Genomic DNA, 13,641 nt, shown 5'->3' with positions numbered 1-13,641 from the left:
TTGATTGGGCAGTATTGCCACAACTTACACAACTTGTAGAAGAGATCCAAATAAATGACAAAAAAAAAACACAAAAAAAAACTAAAAGCCAACACATAGTTTCCGCAGAACCGTAGAACAAAACTTTAAACTTCTCGCGTTATGTGCCGGAGACAGGGATATTTTTAAAAAATGAAACTTGCATTATCAGTGTGAATTTCGTTTTTTTTTTATTAACTGGAGCAGAATTTTCTTTTTTAAATTCAGAAAAAGATATTTACTAAAAGTGATCTGGTATGCCCACTAGGCGAACGCTAAAATCAACTCCGAATAAATGAAAAAAAAAACTAAAAGCCAACACCTACTTTCCCGGAATCTTAGAAAAAACTGTAAACTTCTCGCGTTATGTGCCAGAGACAGGGATATTCGTTTTAAACGAAATTTGCATTATAGGTGTGAATTTTTTTTTTGATCAACTGGAGCAAAATTTTCTTTTTTAAGTTAAGGAAAAGATGTTTTCTAAAAATGATCTGGTATACCCACTAGGCAAACGCTAAAATCAACTCCGAATAAATGACAAAAAACTAAAAGCCAACACATACTTTCCCCGGAATCTTAGAAAAAACTTGAAACTTCTCGCGATATGTGTTAGAGACAGGGATATTCGTTTTAAACAAAATTTGCATTATCAGTGTGAATTTTGTTTTCTTTTCGATCAACTGGAGCAAAATTTTCTTTTTTAAGTTAAGGAAAGGATATTTTCTAAAAATGATCTGGTATGCCCATTAGGCAAACGATAAAATCAACTCCGAATAAATGACAAAAAACTAAAAGCCAACACATACTTTCCCCGGAATCTTAGAAAAAACTTGAAACTTCTCGCAATATGTGCCGGAGACAGGGATATTCGTTTTAAACAAAATTTGCATTATCAGTGTGAATTTTGTTTTCTTTTCGATCAACTGGAGCAAAGCTTTCTTTTTTAAGTTAAGGAAAGGATATTTTCTAAAAATGATCTTGTATGCCCACTAGGCAAACGCTAAAATCAACTCCGAATAAATGACAAAAAACTAAAAGCCAGCACATACTTTCCCCGGAATCTTAGAAAAAACTTGAAACTTCTCGCAATATGTGCCGGAGACAGGGATATTCGTTTTAAACAAAATTTGCATTATCAGTGTGAATTTTGTTTTCTTTTCGATCAACTGGAGCAAAACTTTCTTTTTTAAGTTAAGGAAAGGATATTTTCTAAAAATGATCTGGTATGCCCACTAGGCAAACGCTAAAATCTACTCCGAATAAATGACAAAAAAACCAAAAGCCAACACATACTTTCCCCGGAATCTTAGAAAAAACTTGAAACTTCTCGCAATATGTGCCGGAGACAGGGATATTCGTTTTAAACAAAATTTGCATTATCAGTGTGAATTTTGTTTTCTTTTCGATCAACTGGAGCAAAACTTTCTTTTTTAAGTTAAGGAAAGGATGTTTTCTAAAAATGACCTGGTATGCCCACTAGGCAAACGCTAAAATCAACTCCGAATAAATGACAAAAAACTAAAAGCCAACACATACTTTCCCTGGAATCTTAGAAAAAACTTGAAACTTCTCGCAATATGTGCTGGAGACAGGGATATTCGTTTTAAACAAAATTTGCATTATCAGTGTGAATTTTGTTTTCTTTTCGATCAACTGGAGCAAAACTTTCTTTTTTAAGTTAAGGAAAGGATATTTTCTAAAAATGAGCTGATATGCCCACTAGGCAAACGCTAAAATCAACTTCGAATAAATGACACAAACTAAAAGCCAACCTACATTCCCCGGAATCTTACACCTACTTTCCCTGGAATCTTTGAAAAAACTTTCAAACTTTCGCGTTATTGCCAGAGACCGGGATATTCATTTTATACGAGATTTGCATTATCAGTGTGAACTTTTTTTTTCGATTAACTGGAGCAGAATTTTCTTTTTTAAATTAAGGGAAGCATACTTTCTAAAAATTATCTGGTATGTACACCAGGAAAACGTTAAAATCAACTCACAGGAACGATTATTTGAGCAACTTAGCCGCTTCAGGACTCCCCTGTGGAGCTACTCACTTTCATTGACAAGCTTGCCGATAAAATGGACGTATTTACATTGTCTTTTCAGTCAAGACACAGATTCTCGACATCACTCGATGATAGCTAGTTTTCTGGGAGAATTCACTAATGGGCCTTTGTCTTTATGACGGTCAGCCGAAGCTGAGTCTTACAACATGATTTTAAATTACCACTCTCTTAACACAACAATGTCCAGAATATTGATCCTATGATATGACAAAAAACAAACAACAAACAATAAAACATAATTGTTTAATGAATTTTTACTACAAGCAAAGAATTTTGATTATATAAAACCTTGAAGATGATTCCTTTTAAAGTAAAAGTATTTTTTCCTGAAATGCAAAGCGACTAGTATTTGGCTATTTCATTAATTGTGGGAATAAATAAAGAAATTCAAATTAAAGTAAAGAAAAAAAAATGTTAGTCTGGCCACAAACTAGTTCTAAATTAAACACATTCGGTGCTTCTTAGTATCTTGTTAGCATTACGTCAAAAGAAAGAAAACATATGAGGTATAGACATTAGCTGGACCTATCTACCTCTATGCCTTGACGGCTCACTACTGCAATTTCAAGAGACTCAGGATTGTCTGAAGTCCACCGAGCATCCATCTCATATCCTCCCGGAAGAACGTCAGATATCGGTTCTGTTTCCATCTCCCATATAACAAGCATACAATCTTCTGTTCCAGCAAGCACATAGTGTTTTAATCCAAATGCTAGGCAGATTATTTTCCTATAAAAATACAGGTCAAAAGATCGAAAATAGAAGTATAGATATAAAGTGGTACTAGTAAGACAACACACATGGAACGTTACACCCAATATGGGAGAGATCAAAGAGCAAGAAAAACCTCCTGCAAGAAGGAGTTACCCCACTTTTTACATCCTGAGTACAAAAAGTTGACAACATCTGTTTTGGGTTTTAGGGATTCATACACTTCACCCATCTCTGTCGAAGCAGGATTATCTGTCGCAACAACCACTTACTATTTGGTTAGAAAATAGGAATGATTATCAAGAAGTGGGGCATCTAGAAAATTTTGGTACTCTACACGAAAGATATACCTTGTAATGCATAATGAGAGAGATCCGTTTAAAAAATATGGACCTCTGCTGTTAACCAAACTGAACTCGGCCTATTTGTTTCTTTTTTTACTGCGAAAACATCAGTGTCGATTCAAGTGCCGTTATACACAAAAAGGGGGGAGGGGAGATTAGACCATGAGAATTAAAGAGGTATAAGCCTAGGAAATGGTTATTAGTAAAGCTATCAAGTCGTAGGATAGATAGTTGGAAAGACCAAAATAGATCAGATTCGCAGGAAGATTGTGGTTAGAAGATTTGAACAAAATACTGGATACGACCTTGCTTTCGGAAATCCCCATTGAGCCTTTTAGAGGCAAAGTTGAAATTGAATAGAATTGAGGTTAGGGAGTTGGTCCTACTCTGATTTCTGTTGTTTTTGTTTTTTTTTTTATCTCTTTTGGTCCTATAGATTGTTTTTTATTTTATTAGGATGATTAGGAAAGAAGTTAAGATAAAAGAGGGCAGGCTACTTGTAGGATCTTTGGATATAAATGAGGCGTTTGATGGAGTAGATAGAAGCTTATTAATAGAGTTGTTGTTAGCACTAGGGCTACCTTAGAGCGTATATGTTGAGATTATAGCATTAGTGTATAATATAGTTAAGATTGTAGCAAGGGTAGGTAAGAATTTTTTTGGAGCTATGAGGAGTAGACTTGGTGTTAAGCAGGGATGTACAATTTCCCAAGGCTAATTTCATTGTATATTAATGATTCTGATCCTCAATAATTATACTTTAAATCTAATAAGCTAAATAAGCTAAATTATTCATTAAAATAAGCAACTGTAATATAATAAAAGTGTACTTGTCAGTTAAACGAAACGCCCTCAAGAATCACGCTTTGGTTAGATTCGAGAACACTGGTTTTCATAGCTAAAAAGACAAGTGACGCATGACAGAGTGCATTGGACTTGTATAGTTTGAACTATATATTTGCATATTAGGGGGCAGGGGTGGGGCAAATTATAGCGGGTCTGCAAGCAAAATGTGTTAGCTCAAGTTATTCTGCATAGTATGAATGAAGAATTGTGTTCTAACTTCATGCTGTCCGAATACTCTACACCCCTCCCCCAAAATATGCTAATATATAGCCCAAATTATATAAGTCCAACACATTCTGTCACTCCTCACTGGTCTTTGTGACTATAAACCGGCTTTCTCAGATCTAGCCTAAGCGTAATTCTTGAGGGTGTTCCGTTTAATCAACAAGTACCAATAAAAGTACTCAAGTTGGCTCCATAGTATTGCCCATCAATCACTTTATATTTGTTAATTATGTGGAAAAAGGGAAATTCTTTTGCCGTGTGTAAGTTTCGTATTTCTAGCAAATCTAAAGAACGAGATTGGCTGTGTGTTCATATAGCGCATGAAGCTGATTTTTTTTTCTAAATTATTGATGGATGCATGCTCAAAGAAAGCTATATTGCTGCTTGTCAATTAAATAAATAATAATAAATAAGTTGTCTGTCTGTCTGTCTGTGGATCAGGTGACGTCATGTTTCTGTGTTGACTGACGTCATGAAATTAGTTGTCGTCATTTTTGCTTTGACGGTGACGTCATTAACGGTATTTAAGACATTTGTTCACGGAAAAATGTTTAATTGTAAAATGACTGAAGAACCTACAATGGCAACAGCCGAGGAAGCTGCTCAAAGAGTTTATGCCAAAAAACTTGCTGCTGATAGAGAAAGTAAGAAAAGAAAGCGTTCCGAGGAATCACAAGAACAGCAAGAAAACAGGCTTGCGGCTAAAGAACGCAAAACCGCGCAGTTAGATGAAAATCCACCTGGACAGCGAGAGTCAAAACATATCAAAACTGAAAATGATAGCGATGATGATTGGGTTTGGGATTTTGACTTGAATAAGGTCATCAATGCCTACCAGATTTAAGTTAAAAAAACAAAGGTTCGTCGATATGTACTTCATAGTGACGCTGAAAAATAAAGAAGAAAAAGAAAACTGAAAAAAGAAAAAAGGTAAAAAACTAAAAAAAAACTAAAAAGAAAAAACACTCCAAGAGAAATTACAGACCAGGACACAAATGACGACCGAGACAGAGGGAATATAAGTGACGACCGGGAACCTCAAAGAGAAATTACAGACTGGGACACCCGGACACAAATCACGACCGGGACACAGGGAATATAAATGACGACCGGGACACAGGGATACAACTACAACTGGGACGCCGGGGGCACAGGCGGGATATATAAATGACGACCGGAACACAGGGATTGTTCGAATAGAAATTACAGACCGGGACACCGGGACACAAATGACGACCGGGACACAGGGAATATAAATGACGACCGGGACACAGGGACACATCATTAGAATAATGAGGTATAGATCTGAATACGGATTGTTTTTCCCATGGACAATTATATGTTGCATGTTCAAGAGTCACTAAACCTGACAATCCATTTATATGCATAGACAATGGGACAGCGAAGAATGTTGTATATTCGCATGTTTTACGTAGTTAAAAACATATATTTATATTTATCTCTATTCACAGGTGGGACACAGGGACACAACTACAATGGCGCGTAACTAATATGGCGCGTAACGACTTACGCGCGCGGGGGGGCTTGGGGGGGGGCGCGAAGCGCCCCACCAACTAGGTGTTGGGGTGGCGCGAAGCGCCACACCAACAGCTAGTAATAATAATAAAACCCAAGGATGACCTACTTTTCTTTCACATCTAGACGGTTTTTCAGGGCTAAATATCTGATGGACGCAAAAATATAATAATATAACTGATAATATAATAAGGATATAGTAAATAATAATAGCAAGTATAGGCTACTAACATAACTAATATTATAACCATATTATACCATATATAACCATATTAGTTACGCGCCATTGTAGTTGTGTCCCTGTGTCCCACCTGTGAATATATATATATATATATATATATATATATATATATATATATATATATATATATATATATATATATATATATATATGTTTTTATCTACGTTTGCCCTTGAGCTTTGTTGATGATGACTGCTAATCGAACATTCCCTCTGTCCCGGTCGTCATTTATATATTCCCCCTGTGCTCCCGGCGTCCCCGTTGCAGTTGTGTCCCTGTGTCCTGGTCGTCATTTATATTCCCTGTGTCCCGGTCGTTATTTGTGTCCCGGTGTCCCAGTCTATAATTTCTCTTTGAGTGTCCCGGTCGTCATTTATATTCCCTGTGTCCCGGTGTCCAGGTCGTCATTTGTGTCCCGGTCTGTAATTTCGTCAGTCGACAAACATGACGTCAGTCGACAAACAATTTCATGACGACATACAGCTCAATCCTTATAATGACGTCAGTCGACAGACACACAAACAAACAGCTTATTTATATATATATATATATATATATATATATATATATGTTTTAAACTAAGTAAAACATGCGAATATACAACATTCTTCGCTGTCCAATTGTCTGAGCATATAAATAGATTTTCAGGTTTACCGACTCTTGAACATGCAACATATAATTGTCCATGGGAAAAACAATCCGTATTCAGATCTATACCTCATTATTCTAATGATTGCCCTTGAGCTTTGTTGATGGTGATTGCTAATCGAACATTCCCTATGTCCCCGTCGTCATTTATATATCCCCCTGTGCCCCCGTTGTAGTTGTGTCCCTGTGTCCCGGTCGTCATTTATATTCCCTGTATCCCGGTCGTCATTTATATTCCCTGTGTCCCGTGTCCCGGTCGTCATTTGCGTCCCGGTGTCCCGGTCTGTAATTTCTCTTCGAACATTCCCTGTGTCCCGGTCGTCATTTATATATCCCCCCTGTGCCCCCGGCGTCCCCGTTGTGTCCCTGTGTCCCCGTCGTCATTTATATTCCCTGTGTCCCGGTCGTTATTTGTGTCCCGGTGTCCCAGTCTGTAATTTCTCTTTGAGTGTCCCGGTCGTCATTTATATTCCCTGTGTCCCGGTCTGTAATTTCATCAGTTGACAAACATGACGTCAGTCGACAAACAATTTCATGACGACATACAGCTCAATCCTTATAATGACGTCAGTCGACAAACATGACATCAGTCGACACACAAACATGACGTCAGTCGACAGACACACAAACAGACAACTTATTTATATATATATATATATATATATATATATATATATATATATATATATATATATATATATATATATATATATATATATCTATATATATAAAAATAAGTTGTCTGTGTGTGGATCTGTGGATGGATCAGGTGACGTCATGTTTGTCCGCATATGACGTCTGAATTATTTCACACTAATACAAAAGAAGAAAAAAACTAAAAAAGGTAAAAACTACAAAAAAAAACTAAAAAAAGGTAAAAATCTAATAACTAAAAAAAACTGAAAAAAATAAAAAAAGGCAAAAACTACAAAAAAAATAAAAACTAATAAAAAAAACTAAAAAAGCTAAAAAACTAAAAAAACTAAAAAAACTAAAAAAAGGTAAAAAACTAAAAAAAACTAAAAACTAAAAAAGAAAAAAACTAAAAAAAAGGAAAAAACTGAAAAATAAAAGAGAAAAAGAAAACTAAAAAAATATGAATAAATATATATAAAAATAAGTTGTTTGTGGGTTATGTCTGTCTGTCTGTCTGTCGAGTGACGTCGTGTTTGTCCGCATATGACGTCTGAATTATTTCACACTAATACAAAAGAAGAAAAAAAACTAAAAAAGGTAAAAACTACAAAAAAAACTAAAAAGAAAAAAACTAAAAAAGCTAAAAAACTAAAAAAAACTAAAAAAAGGTAAAAAACTAAAAACTAAAAAAAACTGAAAAAACTAAAAAAAGGCAAAAACTAAAAAAAAAACTAAAAACTAATAAAAAAACTAAAAAAGCTAAGAAACTAAAAAAACTAAAAAAACTAAAAAAAGGTAAAAAACAAAAAAAAACTAAAAACTAAAAAAGAAAAAACTAAAAAAAGGAAAAAACTGAAAAATAAGAGAAAAAGAAAACTAAAAAAATATTAATAAATATAAAAAATATAAATATAAATATAATATAAATTAGCAATCAACAAAGCACCGAGACACAAATGACGACCGGGACACAGGGAGTATAAATGACGACCAGGACATAAGTAAAAAAAAAAAAACTAAAAAAACTAAAAAATGGTAAAAACTACAAAAAAACTAAAAACTAATAAAAAAACTAAAAAATCTAAAAATCTAAATAAACTAAAAAAGAAAAAAAAGAAAAAAGGAAAAAAATAAAGGAGAAAAACAAAACTAAAAAACGAATGTATATACAGACCGGGACACCGGGATACAAATGACGACCGGGACACAGGGAATATAAATGACGACCGGGACACAGGGACACAACTACAATGGGGACGCCGGGGGGCACAGGGGGATATAAATGACGACCGGGACACCGGGACACAAGGAATATAAATGACGCCCGGGACACTCAAAGAGAAATCACAGACTGGAACACCGGGACACAAATGACGACCGGGACACAGGGAATATAAATGACGACCGGGACACAGGGACATAACTACAAAGGGGACGCCGGGGTGCACAGGGGGATATATAAATGACGATGGCGACTCAGGGAATGGTCGATTAGCAATCACCATCAACAAAGCTCAAGGGCAATCATTAGAATCATGAGGTATAGATCTGAATACGGATTGTTTTCCCATGGACCATTATATGTTGCATGTTCAAGAGTCGGTAAACCTGAAAATCTATTTATATGCAAAGACAATGCGACAGCAAAGAATGTTGTATATTCGCAAGTTTTACGTAGTTAAAAACATATATATATATATATATATATATATATATATATATATATATATATATATATATATATATATATATATATATATATATATCTATCTATATTCACAGGTGGGACATAGGGACACAACTACAATGGCGCGTAACTAATATGGCGCGTAACGACTTACGCGCTCGGGGGGGCTTGGGGGGGGCGCGAAGCGCCCCCACCAACTAGGTGTTGGGGTGGCGCGAAGCGCCACCCCAACAGCTAGTATATATATATATATATATATATATATATATATATATATATATATATATATATATATATATATATATATATATATAGATCAGGGCTTCTTAAACTATGGGTCGCGACCCCATTTGGGGTCGCGTAGCAAAATTATGGGGTCGCGAGTGATAAAATACAATTTAACAACAAATGTTTTTTAAATTGTAAAATTATTGTTATAAAGAAAAATAACAATCATCGTAGATGAATGTATCATAAAATCTTCTGGCTCGGAAAGACTGTTTATACCAGCATTCCTATTCCGATCATTATAAAATCTTGTATAAATTTACTATGAATCAGAAGATGTTATAGAAATTTATAAAAATGTCGATTTATTTTTGTCAATCTCTTAAAACCGAAATAATCCTGATGAATATTATCAACAAAATTTCTAAGTGTTATTTTGAAGAAACTATATAAACATTCGGTGTTACTTTCATGTAGCCATTGTATGATTGTGAACGAAGTGCATGTTATTTCGAATTAGTCAGTTTAATCCTTTCACGACCGGCGGCACCTTACAGTCCCGGCATATAAAGATCCTATAAGCGCTTCTTAATTGATTAATACCCAGAATTGAACGATGTGCTTCAGGATGCTGTTAAGGTCATAAATTTGGTTAAGAACCATGCCCTTAACAGTCGCTTATTTTCAAATCTCTGTAAGGATACGAATTCCAACTACACAACTTTGTTATTACATGCAGAAGTAAGACGGTTGTCAAGAGGTCAAAGTTTAAAAAGATTATTGTTATTGAAGGACGAGATCGAAATATTTTTAACTGAACGATAATTTGAATTTGCTGCTTTTTTTTAATGACTTGTGGCTATCCAAGCTGTGTTATTTGTCAGATATTTTTGCGAAGTTAAACGATCTTAACTTGTCTCTTCAAGGAAAAAATTGCGATATATTTGCTTCAAACGACAAAATTGAAAGTTTTATTAAAAAGATCAGCATTTGGAAAAGTAGGGTCGAAAAAAATTCGTTCGAAATGTTTTCCGGTGTAGACAATTTTCTAATTGAGAAAATTCATCGTAAAACTTTTATTGTAAAAACTATTATAGATCACTTAAAAGCGCTAGAAATACAGTTCCGGAAATATTTCATATTAAATATTGATTTAGAAAAAATAATTTGTAATTCAAAAGCCGTTTTGGATTGGCTTAAGTGAGATTGATCATCTGCCACTTAAAGCTCAAGAGGAATTTGCTGAGCTTTCGTGTGACTCAAACTTAAAAGTACAATTCCAAAAAAAATCCCTTGACTGAATTCTGGATCTGAACTAGAACTGGATTTCCCACAATCGCTGATATGGCGTTAAATGTACTTCTGTCATTCAACATCATATATTTACGTGAAGTTACTTTCTCAGCTTTAACACATATTAAATCCCAATATCGTTCAGCGATAAAAAATGTTGAAGAGGTCTTACGTCCAGCAGTTTCAAACATTACACTAAGATTTGATTTCTTATCCAATAAAAGATAGGCACATCCATCTCATTAAATTGTTAGCGTAAACTTTAATTTAATATTTACCACGCAACTACTTGGATATATTCGAGAGAATTAAACAAAAAAAAATCAAGTTTTTGTTTTTAAATGAAAGTAAGGAGCGAGATTAAAACTTAAAACGAACAGAAATTACTCCGTATTTGAAAGGGGCTCCTCCTCAACGCCCTGCTCTTTACGCTAAAGTTTGACTCTTTTTCTTAACTCTATATTTTAAAACAGTAACAAACTTTAGCGTAAAGAGCGGGCGTTGAGGAGGAAAAGCCCCTTTCCAATACGGAGTAATTTCTGTTCGTTTTAAGTTTTAATATCGCTCCTTACTTTCATTAAAAAAAACAACTTTTTTTTTGTTTAATTTCTGGACGTTTTTGAATTAATGCATAGTTTGATCTTGGCTCTCCACACATAAATAATTAAAACAAAATTTGCATATTAATTTTTGGGGGCTAAATGGCTTTTCAATAGTTTTAATCGGAAGATTTTGAGAAAAAAGGAGCGAGGGAGCAGGCCTAGTTGCCCTCCTATTTTTTGATTACTTAAAAAGGCAACTATAACTTATAATTTTTTACGAACGTTTTCATAAGTAAAAAATATACGTTACTCCAAATGAAATTTGGCTCATCCCTAGTCGATACCTCGCTTTTTACATTAAGGCTTAATTTTGTCCCAATTCCTTAAGAATGACCCCTGAATCACAAAGGCCGTAGAATAAATAGTTGAAATTACTAAAAATACTTTAGCGTAAAGAGCGAGGTATTACGAGGAGGTAAGCCCCTGATATGCGTAATTATTTCTGTTCGTTTTAAGTTTTAATGCTACTTCTCACTTTCAGTAGAAAAAAGTTTTCATATTTATTTTTTCATTGTTTTTTTAAATAATGCTAGAAAATCCTGCGCCCCCTGCAATGTAAGTCCCTTACCCCATGAGAAGTTCCTCCATGGAAAGATCCTCCCCGGTAACCCTACCCCCTCAAATATCCCCCCCCAAACCAAAAAAAATCCCCCTGAAAATGTCTGTACAGTTCCCAGTAACCATTACTATATGTAAACACAGGTCAAAGTTTGGTCCGGTGATTTTGGGGAAAAAATGAGCGTGGTAGAGGGCCTAGGTGCCCTCCAATTTTTTGGTCACTTAAAAAGGGCACTAGAACTTTTAATTCCCGTTAGAATGAGCCCTTTCGCGACATTCTAGGACCACTGAGTCGATACGATCATCCTGGGAAAAAAACAACAACAAAAAAACAAATAAACACGCATCCGTGGTTTGTCTTCCGGCAAAAAATGCGAGATTCCACATTTTTATGATAGGGGCTTGAAACTTCTACAATATGGTTCTCTGATACGTTGAATCTGATGGTGTGATTTTCGTTAAGATCGTATGATTTTTAGGGGGTGTTTTCCCCTATTTTCTAAAATGAGCATTTAAAATCAGCATTAAAATGCCATTCTTTTGATGTAACTATTGGTATCAAAATTTTGTTTTTTAGAGTTTCGGTTACTATTGAGCCTGGTCGCTCCTTACTACAGTTCGTTAGCACGAACTGTTTGATTCAGACGGTCAGAATCCACTTTTGTTTTTGAAGCTATAATAAAAAAATTTCTATAGCATTTTGTGCAAATTTCAATTTTAGATTCTTATATGTTTCAAAACGAATTCTAAATTTATATATTTTCATATGCATATGTATATTTTTATCTAATCAATATATCATCAAAAAATATTAATTTATTTTTCTTTTATATTTGTTGGGGTCACTAAGAAACTCGGAATCATAAATGCGGTCGGGAAATACATTAGTTTATGCAGCCCTGATATCTATATATATAAAAATAAGTGACGTCATGTCATCATGTCGTCATATAGTTAGTTGTCGTCATGTTTGTTATGACGATGACGTCATTAAAGGTATTTAAGAAAATCGTTCAAAGACAAATTTTTAATTGTAAGAAGATCGTGGATGGAAAAATGTTTAATTGTAAAATGACTAAATAACCTACAATGGCAACAGCCGAGGAAGCTGCTCAAAGAGTCTATGCCAAAAAACTTGCGGCTGATAGAGAAAGTAAGAAAAGAAAGCGTACCGAGGAATCACAAGAACAGCAAGAAAACAGACTTGCAGCTGATAGAGACAGTAAGAACAGAAAGCGTGCCGAGGAATCACAATATATATATGTTATATATATATATATATATATATATATATAAGTTGTCTGTCTGTCAGGTGACGTCATGTTTCTGTGTCGACTGACGTCATGAAGTTACTTGTCGTCATTTTTGCTATGACGGTGACGTCATTAAAGATATTTAAGACATATATGTTCACGTAGAAATCTATTAATGTTCAAGTTCAAAATGACTGATGAACTTACAATGGCAAAAGCCGATGAAGATGCTCAAAGAGTCTATGCCAAAAAACTTGCTGCTGATAGAGAAAGTCAGAAAAGAAAGCGTGCCGAGGAATCAAAAGAACAGCAAGGAAACAGGCTTGAGGCTAAAGAACGCAAAACCGCGCAGTTAGATGAAGATCCACCTGGACAGCGAGAGTCAAAACATATCAAAACTGAAAATGATAGCGATGATGATTGGGTTTGGGATTTTGACTTGGATAAGGTCATCAATGCCTACCAGATTTTAGTTAAAAAAAAAGGTTCGGCGATATGTATTTCATAGTGAAGCTGAAAAATAAAGAAGAAAAAGAAAACTGAAAAAAGAAAAAATGTAAAAAACTAAAAAAATACTAAAAGAAAAAACACTCAAAGAGAAATTACAGACCGGGACACAAATGACGACCGGGACAGAGGGAATATAAATAACGACCGGGACACTCAAAGAGAAATTACAGACTGGGATACCGGGACACAAATGACGACCAGGACACAGGGAATATAAATGACGACCAGGACAC

At 34.8% G+C, this 13,641-nt stretch overlaps 1 protein-coding gene across 1 annotated transcript in view; it reads right to left on the bottom strand.

The window, feature by feature from the left end:
• Positions 1–13,641, bottom strand: part of LOC136034588 (apoptotic protease-activating factor 1-like) — a gene marked incomplete in the record, with an annotated part of 238,446 nt that overhangs the window by 11,846 nt on the left and 212,959 nt on the right. Inside the window, 1 exon segment of the mRNA XM_065715856.1 lies at positions 2,624–2,819. Within this exon segment, the coding sequence (XP_065571928.1) occupies positions 2,624–2,819 (196 nt within the window).

Source organism: Artemia franciscana, chromosome 2 (assembly GCF_032884065.1).
Source record: "Artemia franciscana chromosome 2, ASM3288406v1, whole genome shotgun sequence".
Classification (NCBI taxonomy): domain Eukaryota; kingdom Metazoa; phylum Arthropoda; class Branchiopoda; order Anostraca; family Artemiidae; genus Artemia; species Artemia franciscana.
Note: the sequence above shows the minus strand (reverse complement) of the source record. Positions and strands in the feature narration are given on the sequence as shown.